The sequence below is a fragment of the Brachyistius frenatus genome, unplaced genomic scaffold, assembly GCF_029030835.1.
Source record: "Brachyistius frenatus isolate BFR_SWC_R1_liver_20210118 unplaced genomic scaffold, ASM2903083v1 Contig_66, whole genome shotgun sequence".
NCBI lineage: Eukaryota > Metazoa > Chordata > Actinopteri > Embiotocidae > Brachyistius > Brachyistius frenatus.
The window spans coordinates 10,938-32,602 of record NW_027210665.1 but is presented as its reverse complement, the minus strand read 5'-3'; the positions used below and the strand labels follow the sequence as shown (position 1 = coordinate 32,602).

Genomic DNA, 21,665 nt, shown 5'->3' with positions numbered 1-21,665 from the left:
TTTTGAATGTGGCTTTGCCGGAAGTCTCGTTTTTGGATTGTGCTTCACTGAGGCTGCGCAGAGCAGCGAGCTCCACCGCCTGCTTTTGGTGCGTGTTTTCACTGTTGTTCCAAGCGAGCGGAGAACAAACTGAGATCTTCAGTGTTTTTTAATGTAAAACAGATTCCGTGTCTGCTGGTAAATCAGCCCGAGAGCAGAAAGAGGAGGAGGAGGGAGAGGAAGAGCTGCAGAGGAGAAGGAGAAACGGAGGAGAAGAGGAGGAAGACTGGGAGGAAGGGAAAAAAAAAAAAAATCGGGACAGTATGAAATGCTGCAGATTTGACTGAAAAGGTAAGAAAATCCGCCGGATCAATACTGACTGCTGATCGATCTCAAAGTTGTCGATGCTGAGTGGGTCGACGCTGCGGTGACGGCGGTCAGAGCCGCAGCTGCCGCAGCTTCCAGCTGCTCAATGTAGGTCATTGTGTCTGTGGGCCGAGCCGAACCAAGCCGAGACAAACCGAGCCGGGCCGGGTCCGTCCTGCAGCCGCAGCCAGGCCGCAGGCGGGCAGGCTGAGGAGGAGGAAGAGGAGGAGGAGGATGAAGGTGAAGCCCTGCAGCAGGACAGACCGACTGACTCGTGCTGCAGCAAACAGATCATGTATCATCACTAATGCTTCCACTGCTCTCACAAAAATATTGACAATAATATACAAATAACCACACATTTAAAAAAACAATAACTGACAAACACTTGCACTGAAAACTGTGTGAAAGTAACATACAAATTGAAATGACAGAATATTAGTGTTAATGAAAACTCTTAACAACCAATATTCAGGACTAAAATAACAACTATTAACATGAAACTTTGGATTTAAGCATTTCACGTTTTTGTATTCAGCTCTGAAATACTCAGCTGCTTCACGAGGACTGTGTGGGTGTGGTCTAATCCCCATATGACAAACAGCACGCAGTAACTACTCCACAGCTGCAATCAGAATTGAAATGCAGATATTGCTCGATCTTCGCTATTGCAAACCTTTGGAGAACAGCAGGGAGAAAAAACACCAAATGCATTCATTTCTCATGTAAAAATAAACAAATCGGTCCAACTTTGGCCAAAAACATGACTCGCTGTGAAAAGCTGAGTGAGGAAATAGGTATAATTTATGAACAATAAATGAACATCAAATAATGATTGGAAAAAAAAAAACATCCACTCCAAATTAAAAACCTAAAACAAGATGTGTTTTAATGTGTCGCTGCCACATTCTGTCAAAGTCACTATTTCAATAAATAATTGTATCAAGTTAAGGCAGAACTTATTTGAAATTCTTGTGCCTGAGATGCTTCATGTACATATTAAACATATTTACAGTAAACATCTCTAAAATAAAACAAAATGGTAAAAAGTAGAAGGAGGAGTAAAAGAAGTGAAAATGTGAAAATGCAATAAAAAAAAATAAAAAAAAGGGATTTCTTTGTTTTCTTGTTGTCATTGTGTAGTTGCCAGGTAACTAGCAAAGACTCAGCTGTGCCTTTCCAAACAATAGTCCTGCACACAAATTTCCTTTGAAAACCGCCTATAATATGTTAATCTGAGAACTTCAAAGGTGACATCAAAAGAAGATATCGAATAGTTTGATTCTTTTTTTTTTTTTTTTTTTTTTCATAAAAACGGTATCAATCTCTACACGACAGAGTGAGGAAAATGATGCAAAGTGCAGAGCGAGCGTTGAAACAACACAGATGTTAAACACAAGCAACAAACTGACAGGAATGAAAGCTGACTGATTTACTGGCTGACTGCTTTAACTGCACGAACACCGATGAGACACGCAGGCCGAGCCGAGCGCCGAGCCAAGAATCTGAATCTGCCGGGAGAAATGCCAGCGGAGAAGAAAATCCTTTTGGAAAATCGCCGCGCTGTCTGACGTGATATTCCTATGACACTTTGAGCTGTGGGGTTTGTGGTGCATCTGCTCCGCTGCATACGACGTTTAACAGCGAGTCCATAGTTGTTTGTATCACCTGTAACACGACTGTTACGCTCCTGTTGCAACTCGCAGTGTGTTTGTCATCTGAGCTGCGAGATTTCTGCTCTCACCTGCTGTGTTTGTAGAATTTTCCTGATATGGTGAGCGTTCACTTTCTAATCTAGTAGCACCGAGCTGGGAAGCAGCGGCGGAGCAAGTGGACCAGGATCTGAGCCTGTGGGCTAGTGTCTGAACCCGTGGGCTACCGTCCGAACCCGTGGGCTAGTGTCTGAACCCGTGGGCTAGTGTCTGAACCCGTGGGCTACCGCCCGAACCCGTGGGCTAGTGTCCGAACCCGTGGGCTAGCGTCCGAACCAGTAGACTAGCGTCTGAACCTGTGGGCTAGTGTCTGAAACTGGACTGCATGTTTCCCTGATGACTGTAAATCACGACATATTTTTCAGTATTTTGAAATATCTAAAGAATATTGTTATCGCAGAAATACCAAGAAACAACCTGATGTTATTTTAGAGCCATGTAGTCCGCTTGTATTTTCAGGTTTGCAAAGAAACTTGATCATTGTAGTGAAATTGAGCCTTGTGGGACGAGAGGAATTCAGATCTAAAGTGTCCCACTTTTCCACGCTGTTCATGTCCAGGTATGAGGATCAAATCCAACGCTGGATCATCTACATGAGGAGGACATGATCCACTGTACCACAGACTTCATTGTCTTCATCTTGTACATTACAGTCGCATTAGGAAGACGTCTCGTTATTGCCAGCAAGGACAAACATGTTATATATATATATAGATATATATATATGTGTGTGTTTACAGATGTCCAACGTTACCATGGAAGCGACAACCATCCTCCCCATCCTCAAGAAGAAACTGGCGTTTCTGTCAGGTAAAAAACAAAACAAAAAAAAAAAAAAACTTGCCTTGTTACTCCGAGTCGGGACTTTGTCATCCCAGCTTCATGCAGTGGTTTGTTCGGTGTTCAGACTTCTCTCCTCTCTGACGGTCCGTCTCTCTTTAGGGGGCAAAGACCGGCGCAGTGGTCTGATCCTGACCATCCCTCTGAGTTCAGATCAGACCAGCATGGAGGAGCTCAGCGCCACACTGGACTACCTGCTCAGCATCCCCAGGTACAAACACGCATATGGAAGCGTTTAAAAAAATAAATAAATTAGACAATTTATTTATTTATTTATTTCCTTTAAATATCTTTGGACAAGTTTGTTTTGAACTTCTCTGTGAAGAGCTGCTAGATCTTGGCTCCAGTGTGGCAGTGCAGCATGTTCTTGTACTGCAAAAAGCTTAAAGGATGATTCCAGTTTATCACAACGTGGGTCTACATGGCTCCTATTAGCCTGAATAGGAGACACCCCCCCCCCAACTAACTCTATAAATCTAAAGCAGCACCACTCTGTACGTCCCAACGTTTCACTCCGAATGTTGAGAATATTAAAATATTTAGTTCTCAAACATAAAACTTCTATAAATGAAACTTCCAGAAAAAATACCAATACCATATATTCAGCTCATATTTTTGCAGTTTTTGCTGTTTACATCATGATGACGTGGTATTTACCAAAATAACTGCTGAGACTAGAGCAGCAACGTGGCTAGAAATGACATCCCAGGCTACTAAAATAAGAACTAATTAACTGGAATTATCTTTGCAACTAAATCCAAAAGTGCACATGGTTGCGGTTTAAAGTCTGCGAGTGTTTGGATGAGCCGACATCTGGAACGTGAGCTGACAATAAAACAGCATCGAATCTGAAACCGCAATGATTAATAGATTAATCCGTTCGTCCGTGGATTCACACAAAAATAACGAGTATGGATTTAAATAATTGATTGTTTTCTCAAGCAGATGTCTTGAAGGACAATAAACTGAATATCTTTGGTTGAACAAAACAACAGATTGAGGTCTGATCATCATTTCCCCCATTCTCTGACATTTTAATGACAAACTGATGAAAATCTAGTCGGCTGATTACTCATGAATGAATTATTATTTGTTAGTTGTTGCCCTGATTGCATTCAAAATCCAGCTTGTGATTCAGCACCACACAGTCACAGTCTGCACACACCTCACAGAAAACAAACATGAAGTTCACGTGTAGAATAAAGAGGTTTATAGAACACTTTCATGGTTTAACGTGTGAATGTAGATTCCCATGTAAAAAAAAAAACAACTTTCCACATATTTTCTCCGTGCTGTACATTGCAACATGTGTTAAAAATGTGATCACGTGTCCCATGTGGAAAACTCGGGTGTTATTTTTCTATGGGGGAATTTAATGACAAAATAGAAACAATTTGAATGGAGTTTGGTTGCTCACCCAAACACCGTATGAACAGGAGGCTCTATGTGTGTTAATGATACTAAAAGCTTTCTGTCTCTCTCAGTCAGAAATGTAAGGCTCGCGGCTTCACCGTTATCGTGGACGGGCGGAAGTCTCAGTGGAACATCGTGAAGACTGTGGTGCTCATGTTGCAGGTACCAGACGCATTAAACGTGGCTCCGGGCCGCGTGCCTCGCTTTAACTGCATTAGTTTGTCGGGGCTTTAAAAGCAGACGGGTGACGCTATCGATATCGTTTCAGAACGTGATCCCGGCCGAGGTGTCGCTGGTCTGCGTGGTGAAGCCGGACGAGTTTTGGGACAAGAAGGTCACGCACTTCTGCTTCTGGAAGGAGAAGGACCGCCTGGGCTTCGAGGTGAGTCTCCGCGGACCCTCTCCGGCGCTGAGAGCTAACTGAAAGGATTGTGGAAGTAGAGGGTTGTTTTTAGATTTTAACCTGAAATGGACTCATTTTTCTTGTGAACCAGACATATTTTTTTAATTTTTTTTTTTATACTTGAGCCTCTCGAGGGGTTGCGTGCATTAGCTGCAGTGTGGAAGCGGTTCCAGAGCTTGGGTACAGTCCAGAACATCATCTCTGCTAAAACTCAAATTGTTAAGAGTGGAGTTTGGTTCCAGTTTCCACTGCTGCAACGTGATAAACTGCAACCAGGTGCTTTTCCACAACCTGAACTTTGGAAAAACCATGTGAGCCTTTTAGTGTGAGGTTTCTCTGCAGCTCTACAGCATCTCATTAAAAGGGAACGGAGAAAACACCAGTGTCATGTTTTGGTCGTGGTAGCAGCGTGGCTCTGTGGTTGAAAGTCTGTTATTCCTCCACTTTGCCACAGAGACACGTCGACGTCCCTCGGGGTGATGAATTAAATTGTCCCAACACTTGCAATGTTGCACACAATATTTGCGAAAGTGTTGACATTCCCATCGACCTCGGCTGTACTTTGTGGTTGTGTTGAAACACGAACTAAGATAATAAACATTAAACTCTCGCATGTTTAACATTGTCACTGTGAGCATGCCATCCCAGCGTTGCTGAAGTGCAGCTTCTCCGAGCTGCTGGCATGGCTCTCGACTCTTGAGACTGTTTAATCAGTGAGTGAAGTAAACAGATGTGGGACAGATAAAAATAGAGGAAGTTGTGCTTTTCATTTTCTTTCACATTCTTCTCGTGCTGAATCCAAGTCAGTTTACCCGACTGCACGTCTTCTGATTTCCCTGTGCCGTTTGCCTCTGGAGGCTTCATCCTCTTTTGTGCCAGCTGGTGAGAAATCTTTGGGTCCACCTTTCGGCCTCTTCTTTTCACATACAGGTAGCACTAAAGATAGAAGCGTTTCTAGCTGTTGTGAACGGCCACAGTTGGAGGATGGAGTTGCTGCAGTCACAGAGAGGAGATCTCACTCTGTACTCGAACTTTGGACTCATTTCAGAGGCAAACGGGGCCGTTTGTAGTTGCAGTTTTTCGTCCTTTGAGGACATGTTGGTCTAAAACAATGACACGCACACACTCGCGCACACACACGCACGCACGCACACACACACACACACACACGTGATTTGTGTTGTTACCTGATATCAAACTAGGAGAAGCTGAGCACGTTATGATAACCAGGTGCATTAACTGTCCTGAGTGCTGCTTGAAACTTGAGCCAGGATCAATGGTGTGTGTGTGTGTGTGTGTGTGTGTGTGTGTGTGCGTGCGTGTGCGCGAGTGTGTGTGTGTGTGTGTGTGTGTTTGTTTGTGATTTGGCCGTCCTCCCCCTGCATTACAACAGATGGTTTTACTGACAGAGATCAGTAGTCACAGTGACCCAGATTTTCGCAGCCATGTTGGCTCCACGGTTGTTGCCACGGTAACCGGAGCAAGTTGGTGAGTCTGTGTGGCAACTTGAAAATTGTTGCAGGAAGACACTCCATCACCGTCAACGTCAAGATGACTTGATATTTTCTCAGTCAAGGCGTAATTATCTTTGTGTGCTGAGAGCAAAGACTGTTGGGAAAACTGTCCCTGCTGTTGCGTTCGAGGACACTCCGACTTTTAAGAGTCACTTTATGAATGTAAACAGTTTTTGAATTCTGTTGGACCTCACACGTGTCAGTCATGAACTCCAAATCATGCAGCTTCTATGAGTGTTTAAATATATTTTGAAAGAAGAGATCTTCTGTGACAGCGCTCATCTACCACGCACGCACGCACGCACGCACGCACGCACGCACGCACGCACACACACACACACACACACACACACACACACACACACACACACACACACACAGCTGCTGGGAGGGGGATTACAGTGATGGTGCTGAAATGTGACTCATCTCAAGTATGGAGTCTGCTTGTGGATGACACAGTGGGGTGTGTGCTGTACAGCTGCTCCAATGTCTGACCTTACATTTAAATAAACACACACACACACACACACACACACACACACACACACACACACACACACACACACACACACACACACACACACACACACACACACACACACACACACACACACACACACACTGCCAACTGGAGGACACACTCATCCAGCAGCTGTCTTTCCAGGTTTATTTGTAAAGCACTACTTCAAATGCAGTTAAAAGTGCTTTATGAAGCGATACCACCCGATGGAGGATGAAACATGAGGGTTGGGGTCCCACCAGAGGTTTTTTTCAAGTGCAAGTTTTGTCCCCCCGCCCCCAAAAAAAAACATCTGCTTAACCCACTAAAATCCAGTTTTCAGTGTGTTGATCTCACTTCAGTCACTTTTAATGTTGATCATCAAGCAGACAGACTGAACCTCACTGTTATTAACTCCTCTCAGAAATGCTACACGTACCTGATGACTTTATTTATTTACTATATCCATACTTGCCGTCCGTGTATCGTGACATTTCCAGGACAAACATGGTCATACTAAGCTTTATATTTCCCCACCACACACACACACACACCCCCCTATAAAACATGTACAGACACACCCAAAACTGGTTCATGTGTTCTTTTTGAAGTCGAAGCGAAACATGTTTGTCCATAAAAAAGACGGTCTTTGGTAAAAACCGCATGACTGCTGCGTCTCCAGATATAGAAAGCCGAAAGGAAAAGTTTGTCTTGTGATTCCAAGAGCTCTGTTTTTTTTTTTTTTAAAGTTTGACTTCTGAGAGGAAAAGTTGTGTTCAGAGGGAACTTTTTCCTCAAGTGTGTGTTTACTGCAGCGGCTCCTACTTGTCAAGTAAACAAGGGCTGATTCTTTGTACTCGTCATAAATTCTGGAGAGGTAACGTGTCCGATGCGGCATCGCATCAATTGTCACAGCTTCACACACTTCTTTCTAACGTCGCTCATCCCCTCCCTCCGCTCTCCTCCTCGTGTCTTGACCCCCCCCTCCCCCCTCTGGTCGGGACACATCGGAGCGACGTGAGCATGATCGACGTGTATGTAGTTCAGTCCAGCGTCCTTTTGAGGAATCCCTCATCATTCACCAGCGTCTCATCTGCCCCGTGTGTTTTACTGCGACTCCAAATCTACCTGTTAAAGTTCTTAAAAGATAACAGATGTGAGGAAGCAGCAAAGTTCACAATAAAAGACCTCAAATAAAACCCATAATTAGTTTGCAGGTCTGAGACTTTCACCATCATAAATAAAGGCGACCGCACAGCTGTTCAAGTTAAACATCTGGGTCTATTTTTTTCTTAAATGAGCCGAGATGGACTTAGAATGAAAAAAAAAACAAAGAGAAAAATCTTTGTCGAGCTTCTGCTGGTGATTATAGCTACCTGTTTAACTAACAGATCAGATGGCTGATCAATGAACAGATTCTGATCGAAGGGGTTGTCTGGTTTTAAAAGACACTTCTGTATTTTACTCTCTTTGTTTTGAAATATTCTCGATCTTGGCGGATCGAATCGAGGAAGAGAGAAAGAATAAACTCGCATCAGCCCTCATCGTTGTTGCCAATCATTCATTACATCCTTCAGGATATTGAATTATTCAAGAGTACAGGTTGTAATAGACAGCTGCCCTGAAGTCATAGCGATGATATTGATAGATGCTTTTCAGGGAATCAACTGTGGAAGTTTCACTTGAAGAAAGAACACATGGATTCATTTTTAATTTCAATGTTTTGCTAATATATTTTTGGGAAATCAGAGTGTTTCTATTTCACAGCTCAAATAAGATGATAGATATAAATTATAAATGAAAGCACTGTGTTTTAACATAGAAACTGTGAATATTTGATTGTGTTTTTGCTGGATGTTTTACAAAGTTTATCCTTAAGGTTGGATTTTAATTACTTATGAAACTTGAATGGCAGTTTTTAAATTCACAAAAGCTGCCGTTTTAATTGCATGTTAATAACTTGTATGATATCATTGATGGCTAGTGTTGTGTTTGGCCAACCGATATGACTGCTGGCTGCAAAAAGGCTCACATGTTGCGTGTTTGGTGTGTGTGCTGCTTCCTATCAGGTGATCCTGGTTTCGGCCAATAAGCTGACGCGTTACATCGAACCCTGTCAGCTGACGGACGATTTTGGAGGAAGTCTGGACTACGACCACAGCGACTGGCTCGGCAAGAGACTGGTAACTACTTTATTTCAGCAGATCCATGTATTTATTTATTTATTATTTATTTATTTATTTATGTATTTATTTCTTCTTTTTTTTTTTTTCCTTATTAAAAGTTAACATTCTTGTTGCCATGGTAAGCTGGCACCGGCACTGAGCCTTTTGTCATTTGCTGCAGGTTTTCGAGAAGTTCACAAAGGAGTCGACGTCGCTGCTGGACGAGCTGACAATTATCAACGACGGTGACAAGAGCAGCTCGGTGGACAAGGACAAGTATGCACGCACACGCGCACACACACAAACGCACACACGCAGACAGCTGCAGTTTAAATCCAGAGCTGTGTGTCCTCTGCAGGTCAGCTGACTGTGCCCTTCTGCCGTCCTTTGACCCTGAGACTGTCCTGCAGACCGGTAAATATCATTTCCTCTCATTTAATCCTCTTTCAGATGCACATGCTTAAATGCGATTGAATTTTTTTTACCACTGCTGCAAAAGAAATAACCACAGGACTTTAGAGGCAATCACAGAGATCAGTGAATAGCTTTGAAGTATAAAATCTGCCAGCGTGACGACGCCGTACGGTTTGAAAGTGTAAGTGGTTCAATTTTTTTTAATGAGCAAAGTAGCAGGAGGTCAGTTCAGTATTGAGTTAAACACTCCTGAGATCTGGTGTGGTGAGAAATAATGAACTTCGGCAGCTTCTTTAATGAAAGAAAGGAGTTTTTCTTCCTTCTGTAATCGAGGATCAACCTACTTTTTTTTTTAAAATAGCACACAGCGGTCGCGATCGCATCTCTCCGATAGTGAAACACGAAGCTCGCTGATGATCCGCATCAAGTTTTCAGGTCGAGCGAGCAGCACGAGTAGGATGGAGATCTCCATAATGAAGCGCAGACGTGACGGTTGACCGAACAATCACTTTCCTGTCCTCAAGACAGAAGCAGGCTGATACAAGAAAAATTAATAGAGCATGTTTAAAAACAGCAAACGTGGAGCAGAGGGCTTCGCAAACACGACCGCAGTCTGCTGGGAACACAAACATGAGTGGAGATCAATTAAGCTTACTGAACTAAAATCAGAGTGGGACCTGCCAGGTCTGCACGATGACTCTAGAAAGACTTCAGGAAAGTTTTCTAAGACGGCTTTTAGAGATATCAACGGAGACGGGAGGTCTAACAGGACTGGCGGGGATTAAATGCTTCCTCGCTGCTGGGTTTTTAAGTGTCGGCTGGATATAAAAGTGGACGTAGCTTCCTGGTTTGAAACGTAACGGTGATAAAGTGCCATAAACTGCTGAGGCCACTAGTGGTCGGCTCTAAAAAGACTCCATAGACTCCCATTCAACTTCTCTCATGAAATGCAAAGTCAGTAAACTTTTTCTACAAGTCATCATGGTGTCATTCTACAAAGTCACTCCTTCTTATTCGTTTTCTGGCGCTGCATCTGAAAATAAGCCCGTCATTAATTATGAATTGAGCCTCAGAAGTGGTGTGTTTGGAGGATTCCCATCAAGCATTATATTGGTCACAAGGACTTTTGAATGCAATACCAGTGTGGGTTGTGTTTCCAGCTCTTACATCAGGGGGTCTCCAACCAGAAGTGTCCATGTGTGTCCACTCTAGCACGCTATGATTGTTTTAAGACCCACTTTAAAAACATTGTGATTTAAGACTGCTGTAATTACTTTCTCACCAGAATCAAATCAGGTAAATAAATTGTAAAAAAAAAAAAAAGGTTGAATGCGCTGTTTTTAAGGAGATTCTTCCAAAGATGTAGAAACAACAGCTCAAAATAAAAACAATACATGATTCACTTGAGCTCTGTGCAGTGAAAATGCAGCTGTGAATGCAGACTCGGTGTCTGGGCTCAACCTGACCTGGGCGGAGGAGGGAAGGAGGTGTTAGACACTCTGCTGGAGATAAACAGACACTCAGGCTGGATGAGTGACGAAGGGATGGACGGATGGACGGATGGATGGATGGATGTGTGCTCACTGTACTGAGCAGTCTGTGTCTGTGTGTTGGGGCCGAGGTGAAAGGAGTCTTTGTTTGCGGTACCATGCTCCTCCCTCCACCAGCTCCGTTCATAATGTAACAGCATGTCCACAAACACTGACGCATTATTGTTTTCAGATGCTTTTTTGTTTTTATCTCACAGCCTCTCAAATCTCAAACCCTCCGTCTCTCTCTATCTCTCTCTCTCTCTCTGTGTGTGTGTGTGTGTGTGTGTGTGTGTGCGCGCGCGTCTGTCTGCAGGTCATGAGCTGCTGTCGGAGCTGCAGCAGCGGCGTTTCAACGGATCTGAGGGCGGAGGAGGTGGAGGAGGAGGAGGAGGACAGGGAGGTGAGGAAGTCAGCTGTCACCGAGCTGGTCCAGCTCCAGACAGATGTGCGGGATAGATGCATGAATTAAGTTGGACGGTGTCTCCACTGATTTGTTTTGTTTTCTGTACTTAAATTTTGCTGGAGTTTGACGGATGAATGCAGTCATTCATCTGCTCCAGGGTACAACGTAGGACACTGAAGTAGGAGGCGGTGTAAATGGGTGCTGTATAGAGTGCGAGAGTTCCGAGTATTGTGAAAGGACACCAAGAACTATTTGACAAATAAAGTGAGATTTTGTGTCCACGTGGAAACTCTTCACATGAACGACTCTTTTAGCAGCAACAATAAAAGGTATTAATAGTGTGAACTTGCTTCAATGTTTAGCGTTTTCCCATGGCATTTTGAACTGGGAGTAAAAATGTGTGGTCAACTTTTGACTCCGCCCACATTTACTGCCGCCCCAAACTGCAGTCAGCGGTACTTTAAAAATGTTGCAAGGTGGCATGGCGAAACATAGGATGGATAAAACGTAGGAAAAAATAGGATGACATTTATTTGAAAAAAAACAAACAAACAACAACATTGTCAGCTCCAAAAACAAAGAAAGAAAAAAAAGAACAATATAGAAAACACAAGTAGAAAGCTTTTTATTAATCAGTGTCATGCGTGTTAAACAGCTTCAGACAGCGTTGTGCTGATTATCAGTCTGACACATTTTAAAACCAACTTTTCAAGCAAACGTTTGCTCCAATTTGCAAGGTAGCAACAGTAACTAAGGGGCGGGGCTTAGTGAATGACGGAGGAATCCCTATCTAAAGTGTATTTATCCTTATCTGATGTATTTTTGTTAAGTGATCATGTGTTTAAATATCATCATGAAGATGTGATTTAACTTAACGGATTAAGCGACTAGATTGTGGGTGGCTTACTGCCTCAGTGAGAAGATTATTGAGATAAATCTGTGTTTTTAATACATGTACATATATAGTGTACAAGAACTTCACTACCCTGCACAGACTTCAGTGTGGGACCTCACCGCTTCTCTTGTGGCTGGATAAACACCACGATACAGTTTCAGTGTTTGAGAGTAGAAATCTCTCCAGAAAAGCTTCTTATCATTGGGACACATGGGTGCACATGTTTGTTCAGTGTCTGCACGATATGTTCAATGACCTGAGAAGAAGCCATCGCAGGCACCTTTTTGCACGTTTAGACCAGAGAGCAGGGGGCATCCTGGACTAGTAACCCCTCAGATCTTCTACCTGACCCCTGTCTGACCTCTTGACCTCTGACCTCCAGGTCCGGCGTGGCGTCCCATGGAGGAGGAGCTGTTGGCTCAGCCGCAGGTGATGAAGCTGCTGGACTCGCTCAGGGAGCAGTACACCAGGTACCAGGAGCTCTGCAGGCAGCGAAACAAACGCACCCAGCTGGACGAGATCCACACCAAGGTCATGCAGGTAAAAACATACATGTGCATCTGAACATATGAAGTGGAGTCAAATACATCAATGCTTCTCAGTCTGCAGTTATACATATGTAAATATGCCCACCAGCAACTGCATACATTGCCCTACATCATCCGCCTCTTTAGTCTATTCGGCGTCGTTGACCTTTGACACTCAGGAACGGCGTCACTGAGCAGCTTCTATGCTTCGCGTAACTTCAGTGCAGAGTAGACTTTGGCCAGTGGAGTTCGTGCTGCCGCAGGCGCCGATGGATAACTCCACCGTCTTGGAGATGAGCCTGTGGTTGCCACGGTAACCGAAACATGTCGGTCGCTGGCCTGGAGGATTTGAGGTGGTGGTGGTGGTGTCGTCGTCGTCGTGTGGGGGGATGGGGTGGCCTAGTTCTGGATCGAACCGTGTGTGTGTGTGTGTGTGTGTGTGTGTGTGTGTGTGTGTGTGTGTGTGTGTGTGTGTGTGTGTGTGTGTGTGTGTGTGTGTGTGTGTGTGTGTGTGTGTGTGTGTGTGAGCACTTTAAGGCATCACTGACCTGATAAATACAATGAAGTCATGATTACGACACACACACACACACACACACCTGATTTTAAATGGCCACTTCACCACTGTTACACATGCAACCCTGCTTACCTCGTCGTGATGTCACCAGCGTTATTTCCGATTCAACTTGAGACTCCACATCTCGAACGGGCATCTTTTGTCACAAACGTGGGCTGCAGGGATTGAAAAATGTGGGCATTCACCAGACAGACACATGTGGAGTTGCATCATGGGAAATGTAGGATCCCAGAGAGTTTGACCCTCTCCGCCTCGAAAGTATAAATGATAAATCACCAGAATGACCCTTTAATTGTCTATTAAAACATGTCATTTAATGTTAAAGAAAATAGAGAGTGGTTGAAAAATATATCTGTATTTATATAAAGAAAGAGTTGTGAAGAATGAACATCTTGATATACATGATGTGTGATATGTTGGGTAGCATGTGAACGCCCCCTGCTGGTGGCTCTGCTGCACTGCAGATCAGAGACTCACTGAGATTGAAAATCCTCACAAAAATACAGTGTTTGATGTACACAAGCTTGATAAGAACCAGTTACTTTCCCCTCCAAATTGTAGAAGTGCCTGTTGTACTTCCTCTCACTCAGTCTGTGTTTGTCTGTCTCTCAGGTGGTCACCTGGCTGCAGGGTCCCGGCTCAGAGCTACTGAAGACTCAGCAAGCGATCGGAGACTCGATGCGATCGGCTCAGGCCCTGCAGCAGAAGCACGAGGAGATCGAGAGCCAGCACAGTGTAATGAAACACACACACACACACACACACATGTCGTCATGTGACAAACCGATGAGTCAGATTTGGGCTTGATTACAGATCTGAGTGGGGTTTGTCCTTTTAATCTTAATCTGTGCCGTCAGTGTGTTGATTGAAGAAGAACAGCAGCTTCAGAGTCTTTTGTTAGGAACATTGCCCCAAAATAGCAACAAGTTTCATAATTTTTTTTTGTTTAATTTGTATAAACAATTGCCCCCGGCGCTTAGTCTTTATGCTAAGCCAAGCGAACTATATCCATCTTAATTAACAGAGAGACACGAGATTGGTATCCGTCTTTTTCGGCAAACACTCGGCAAGAAAGCAGATAAAAGTATTTCCCAAACAGGTTAAAATATTCAACTCAATACTTCTACACCCTGGTAATAACAAATAAAACATAAACGCAAAACAATCCGACACTACGACATGATTACACTGCTGAGTCAGCACCTTTCTAAACTAGTAAACGATGAACATGAAGTTAGTATTCCCTGCCGGACTGGGGACCTCAAAACCCCATCAGCAAACCGGGTGTTATTTCTGCTTTGTGTCGGTGCACTATGGGAAACACGTGTGGTAAATATGAGCTGTGGGCTGATTCTGTATTTGTGTGTGTGTGTGTGTGCAGGAGTGGTTTGCAGTGTATGTGGAGTTGAACCAGCAGATCGCTGCCTTGCTCAGTGCCGGCGAGGAGGAGGAAGTGGTGGAGCTGAAGGCGCTGCAGCAGCAGCTGAGCGACGTCTGCTACCAACAGGCGGCTCACCTGGAGAGCCGGCAAAATGTGCTGCAGGCGGCGCAGGGCTTCCACGGCACCACACAGGAGGTAACACACACGCACAACAACGCACGCACACACACACACACACACACACACACACACACACACACACTGGATCAGTTGCTGGATATTCAGATGGCAGGCTGTTTTCAGTTTGATCTTTTTTGTGTTCAGTAGATGGGTCCAGGAAATTGTTTTAGCACAATATAGGTTGACATAGCTCCAGCAAAAAAAAAAATTAAAATACACAATTTAATGTGCCAACTTTTATTAGCAGCTGTTGGGGAGGTAAACTGAATGTGTGCAAATGCTGTAAAAAAAAAAAAAAAGCATTAACAGCTCTGTCTGTGTCCGCAGCTGTCCCAGCAGCTGGACGGTCTACTGGGCATGCTCTGTGCTGACGTGGCTCCGGCCGACGGAGCGTCGATTCAGCAAAACCTCAAACTGCTGGAGGAGAAGCTGCAGACCGTCGGTTTGTACTGATTTTTTTTCTCCAGAATGACGACGGGTTGCGGCGGCCTCCCTCTGTAACGTGAACCGTATCCACCTCTTGCAGAAGCAGGTCTCTCCTCGCTGCGTCAGAAGGGGGCGCTGGTGATGGAGCAGATGTGCAGCCACCCGGCGTGGTCCCTGGAGGAAACGGAGAGCCCAGCCGGAGGGGAGCCGGACAATGTTCAGCAAGTTCAGTCTGTGATGGAGGAGATGCAGCTCCGCAAGCAGAGGTCACTTTCTTCTTTTGCTGTTTTTTTATTTTTTATTTTTTAGATATGATGTCAAGAAGTTATTCTGAGTTTTAAGCTTTCTACAACTAGAGGCCCTGCATTGTTAAAACGTGGGCAGACACTTTCCCTCCTGTCGGCCGATGACCTTGGAGACGCTAGAGGTCCTCGTGTTGTTCTGGTCGCTCAAAGTAAAACTCACATTCTTGCTCCCGAGAGGATGAATTGATTGAATTTGAATGACCTCTAGCACCACCTTCAGGACAAACATGGCATTATAGCCCCATTATTGATGAGAATCAGTGTTTTTTTTTTTGTTTCTGGTCAACACTGTAATGATCACTTCAACCTGTAGGGGTTATGTTGTGTGAATAAAGCCTTTAACTGTGTGTGTGTGTGTGTGTGTGTGTGTGTGTGTGTGTGTGTGTGTGTGTGTGTGTGTGTGTGTGTGTGTGTGTGTGTGTGTGTGTGTGTGTGTGTGTGTGTGTGTTTTGCAGGTGTGAGGACATGGTGGACGTGAGGAGACTGAAGATGCTACAGATGGTCCAACTGTTTAAATGTGAAGAAGACGCTTTACAGGTCAGACACACACACACACAGCAACACAAAAATACACACACATCCGTGCCCTTGCTGTGTTGATGAGATGATGATCAGTGTGTGTGTGTGTGTGTGTGTGTCAGGCAGTCGAGTGGCTCAGCGAGCTGTTGGACGCCTTGTTGAAGACTCACGTCAGACTGGGTGACGAATCTCAGGAGACCAGGACCATGTTGGACAAACACAGGAAGTTTGTGGACGTCGCTCAGGTGAGACACTTCATTTATTCTTCCGTTAATGTAAAAAAAAATATCGACACACAGCGTGTTTTTAAAGTTGATTTTAATGAACGGCAGCGAGGTGCTGAGCGTTTATTCTGCGCTGAGCGTTCAGCGTTTTTTTCAGCGGTCACTGAGAGTTGCCCTTGTCGCTGTCACCAGCCGTCCAATCACAGTGAAGGAGGGACAAATGCGGTTAACCCCGATACCGGTCGCTAATTGGTCCGCCCCTTCAGAGTGGCTGGGCAAACGCCGATACGATCCGAGTTGCCAGATTGTTGTTCACAGTGAAGAAAACTGATCCGGGCGAATGTTTACCATCTTAGTTTAGCTTGTTAACACCGAACAGAAAGCAGAGCTGAGACACTGTAAAAGTTGGACCAGACTGTATATACATATAAATGCATAAAAATGGAAATAGTCTCCAGGTCTGAAAGATGACGCCGATGTCAAAGTGCCTTAGAGTGCAGTACCACTGAGAACCGCTAGGGGCTGGCTTAATATATATATATATATATATAAAAACAAACGTAATTAATTAGCTGTTGAGCCCAAAGAGAGCTATGTTTGGGAAGGGCGCAAACAAAATAAAAAGACAGGCTGACGGACTCTCCTCGTCTTTTTTTTCCTTCAGAGCACCTACGACTACGGCCGTCAGCTGCTGCAGGCGACCGTCGTCCTCTGCCAGTCTCTGCGCTGCACGACGCGCTCGTCCGGAGACACTCTGCCGAGACTCAACCGAGTGTGGAAGCAGTTCAGCGTCAGTGCCGAGGAGCGACAGCAGAGACTGGAGCTGGCTCTGCACTTCCACACCACCGCTGAGCGGGTGAGACGGGCTCAGCAGTTAGACACACAAACATGCCGATATTTTCAGATGATGCCTGGCAATGGTGTCGACATCAAATGCATGTGACCTTCTGGGTTCTGGTGCATCTGTGGCCAGCACACTTGTTGAAGCAGTTGCCAAAATTTGCATCACGGGGGACGGTCGCAGCCACATAGTCAGTAGTATATGGTCGTACACAGCGGTAGCGTATACTGGAGTTTACGTTTGCCTTCAGTACATGTATTTTTTTTGTTGTGACTGTATTTCAGGTGTTACAGGAGGAATGTGTGGATGCAGATTATCTGGATGAAGTCGACTCTTCTGGGAAAACTCTGCTGGACCGACTGACCATGCCGATCATCTTCCCTGATGGGTACAAATACACTGACGTACATTTGTTCCCGAGACTTCTCTCAACCACAACCACCGCTTTATATGCCTCATCCTATCTTTAAACCTGTTAAGTCACATGATACTTCGGGCCCCTTGGCACAAAGAAAAGAAGACACAGACTTAATATCACCTTTTGAAGATGATGCAGTGAACTTTTTAGTGATGAATCTACGTTCAGAATTCGCTCCGTTATAGCTCCGTTTTTGGTCTCCACCACCTCCAGAGAAAAATATCTCACTCTTTATCTGCTAGATGTTGCACTTTTTAAAAGGTGTGTAACTGAAAAGACGCCCATCGCAGTCAAAAACAACGCCACGAGAGCTCTGAACGAAAACGGTAAAATCGCGGGATGGAAAAACCAAAACAATAAGCTGAAAGGTCATAAAGTTTCTCGGATGTAATTCTGCGCTGACCTTAAACCAGTGTTAAGTGTGAGCGCTCGCATGGGATGCGTGTTCCCATAACGTGACTATGCTGAAAGGCATCCTACAAACTCCTGATGCAAGTTTTTGTGGTTTCAGGAGCGAGCAGTACTTTGGGAGCCCCAGCGAAACGGCGGCGGCGGCGGAGGCCGTCAGGGAGCGCCTCCTGCTGGTGGAGGAGCGGCGGCTGCAGCTGCAGGAGGCGAGGATCCACAACGACGACGAGGAGGAGGTGCTAAACGGACAGGAGGTGCGGCTGGATGTAATCGGCGAGGAACTGAGCGAGAAAGAAGAGCAGGATGAGGAGGAGGAGGAGGAGGAGGAGGACGCAGGGCAACAGGATGAAGACTTAGAGAGGGCTACGCAGGACTGCTAATGGATTGCTGATGACGTCAAACCAAGCAGCCTTAATGAAGCTCGCTAGCGAAGGGCTGCTGATTGTGTTCTCTCTGTCGGTTGCTCGTCCAACTGCGGCAGTACGTTTTTCTTACTGCTGGCATTTTCTTTACATTAAGGCTCCACCGCTTCACCTTTTATCCTGCAAGAGGATGAACATGTTGGATGCGATTTCTCCGTCATGCTTTTACAAATCCTTTCAACAGAAACTGTGAGAGCCGTCGGCGCCGGAAGATCAGCGGCCGCTCACGGTCCAAACGTAACAAATGTAAAATACTGGAATTATTTACTGGAATAATTAATATTCAAGCCTCCTAACATACACCTAATACCTCTCCTCCTCCTCCTCCTCCTCATTCAACCAAGTGGGCAGAGCCTCCATGGTGCTTTTTTTTTTTTTTTTTTTTTTTTCTTCCAACTTGTCGTTCCTGCATCAACAGTCCTGTTCATTTTCTCCCGTGGACGTTGTCACGTGACTGAGCTTTTTAACGCGGAGATGGAAACCCCGCTGGTTGGATCATCAGGACAAACGAGCTGAAAACGACCTGCTTTGTCGATTAAATACTCTTCAACAGCAACTTGAGCGGACGAGTCAAACTACAAGTCCCCAAAGAGCATCGACAACAAAACAAAACAACAACAACAAAAAACATTCAAGCAGCTTAAAGTAAAAAAATTAAAAAAAAAACATTTCCAATATTTGTTACAGTATATTTTAAAAACGTGTGTGCCTTACTCCTAGCCCCGAGCTAGTGGTAGGTATGTTACAGGTTTGATCCCTTTTGTTAGCAGTTTTTGGGGGAAATAAAGGGTAAATGAACCTCAGTCTACATGACATATGTAGGATAATCATACCTTGTTTTCTACGACCAGGAGATGGGAGGAGGTGACGACAGTAGTAAACCGTAGAAACACACCGTCAGCGACCGTGTTTCAGCGCCATCGAGTGGACATCTTTTTGAATATCCTACCAACATGGATACAAGCCATTTCTTCCTGTTTTCAGAAGTCCTGATCGTACTTGCATCGACTGTTATAAGCATCGCTGTCGAGTTTACTTAATCTACAGCGAAATCGGATTCCTGGCAGATGTTGCTTTTTGTTCGCGTTATTTCAAAACCAACGGCATGTTTTACACGAGCGACGGGGGGGGGGGGGGGGGGGGGGGGGGGGGGGGGGGGGGGGGGGGGGGGGGGGGGGGGGGGGGGGGGGGGGGGGGGGGGGGGGGGGGGGGGGGGGGGGGGGGGTGTTGTTTTGTCTCCATGGGTACAAAATGTGCTGATAGCAGAGCCGTCGACGAGGATTGATGCCGTACTTTAACTCTGTGGTTCCACGATACGAAACAACGTACGGAGCGTTAAGATCCCAGACGGGGCCGAGCATCACGCGACGTCGTCGGACGCCAGCTGGTAGAAACCGAACCAGTTTGGTCCGAATAGTCGCGTAGCAAACTTATTTTAGTGCCTGAGCAGCGCAGATGTTACCAGTTGATACCAGATTAACGCTCACCAGAGACCACAGCAGATAAATGCTCTCAAAATAAATAATTCACAGCATCTCCTTGTCATTCGTCTCGTCTCGCCTGTATCAGGCTCTCACGACGGTTCGCCAGGATTCGATACAGTTTTCTTTCCGACAACCATGTGGATGTACTTTTTACAGGACTGTGACACCACAGATGTCCTCCAGTTCTTACAAACTCAGCTTCGGGATTGCGGACGGTTTCTAATGGCTTTAGTCGTCTTTTTCTAAATTCCAGCCGACCCAATGCGCGGCATCAGAGGCGTTTACTGCTCTCAGCCAGAGAGGAGGCAAAATATTGAATATGATTTCAAGTTTAGAGTGGAAATTTATAAATCATGCACTACAATTTTGTTTGACGCCTCCGTGGCTCCGTATTTGATCAATTCCAGATTTGACTAATTCAATAAAAAAAAACCCGATGGAAATAAACTTCCAAGGAGAGAACAAACAGATTTCTTTGCATAAATGAATTTTATTTTCCGGTTTGACTTTAAGCTCGCTGAGTGGATGTTTCTTTTTAAAAATCGTTTCCGGGACTGGTCGTCGACATCGTAACATTAACGTATAAATGATGCTCGCGCCTTTCAACGACTCCGCGCTAAAGAAACACTCTGCTATCACGACGCAAATCTAACCCAGACTCACCACAGGGCCCCGAGCGGACCGTGTCTGTCCAGACATGAAGCTGTTAAGACTGGTGGTCTTTTGCAGACGTGGCGACATCAGAATAGAAAGATTCCTTTTTTTTTTTTGGTATTTATTTGATTTGAATCCAACACGCCTCTCTGTCATTGGTTGGTACTTTTGACCGATAACTGCTGCTGTAAGTGTAACCGCTAACTGTCTTGCTCTCTGTCCTCCATTCAATGACATCCACTGTGTCATCTTGGCGAGATCATTCTCTTAACTAAAGAAGCTTTGGAAGTTGCTGTCTGGGGTGTTGTGTTTCTTTTTTTCTTTTCTTTTCTTCTTTTTTTATGTGTGATTTTTGTCTAATAAAACACAGCAAGGCAGAGCGAGAAAGACTTAACGTGTAACAGTCTCTGTCAGTCCTTCAACAGTAGACAGAAGGCGGCTGCTGTTAGAGGCCTGACCGTGTGGCCAGGTGGGTTACCACGGCTACCCTTAATACTCCATACCTGAGGTGATCCTGTGTGTGTTGAGCTGTCCCCTCACATAAAACAATCTCGAACCAATTTGACCACAAGTTCGGCATTTAGAACAAATGGAGTTCAAGGCAAAAGCAGTAGAGGGCGCAACTAGAGGATGTTTCTCATCTTAAATCCAGTAGGTGGCGTTGAAGTTCACCGGTGGCAAAACAAGCAATTCTAGAAATGCGAAGACTCCACATCATGATTTAAATTCACAGGTGTCGGTGATCTTCATGTGTTCGCTCAAACGTCTCACGGCAAGCAGCCGTCACGGAGCACCGGAGGTGTTCTTTTGGGGGGGGGGGGGGGGATAAAGTCAGCCGTGGAGTCGCCGGTCGGGGACCGGACCGCCTGCAGCACGCGCTCACGTGCACCCTGAGTGACGGGCACACAGAGACGGCCGGTAAACGCTTCTTTGCTTTTGTGTATGTTGCACAGAACTAGTAAAATCGTAAATGCATCGGATGTAGCGGTTGCACGTGCCAGACACTCAAATACAAGCACGGGTATATGTTTAAAAATGTAGTTTATTTTTACCGTGGCCACATACATTTTTTTAAATATGTAAATATTGGAATTTATTACTCTACTGTTCCTTAAATAGAACATTATGCAACACCTTACATGCTGACATACCATATGTACACTC

At 45.0% G+C, this 21,665-nt stretch overlaps 1 protein-coding gene across 1 annotated transcript; it reads left to right on the top strand.

Moving 5' to 3' along the window:
• Window positions 1-62: 62 nt before the first annotated feature.
• Window positions 63-20,794, top strand: sestd1 (SEC14 and spectrin domains 1). Its single transcript, XM_069706903.1, has 19 exons — window positions 63-330; window positions 2,798-2,867; window positions 3,000-3,108; window positions 4,382-4,472; window positions 4,579-4,692; window positions 8,796-8,909; window positions 9,073-9,167; window positions 9,250-9,305; window positions 11,151-11,237; window positions 12,518-12,675; window positions 13,852-13,974; window positions 14,621-14,815; window positions 15,128-15,242; window positions 15,327-15,492; window positions 15,987-16,068; window positions 16,173-16,295; window positions 16,939-17,130; window positions 17,400-17,503; window positions 18,045-20,794. Exons 2-19 carry the CDS (start codon window positions 2,798-2,800, stop codon window positions 18,319-18,321), a joined length of 2,271 nt encoding a protein of 756 aa, XP_069563004.1. The 5' UTR covers window positions 63-330; the 3' UTR covers window positions 18,322-20,794.
• The last annotated feature ends 871 nt before the right edge of the window (window positions 20,795-21,665 follow it).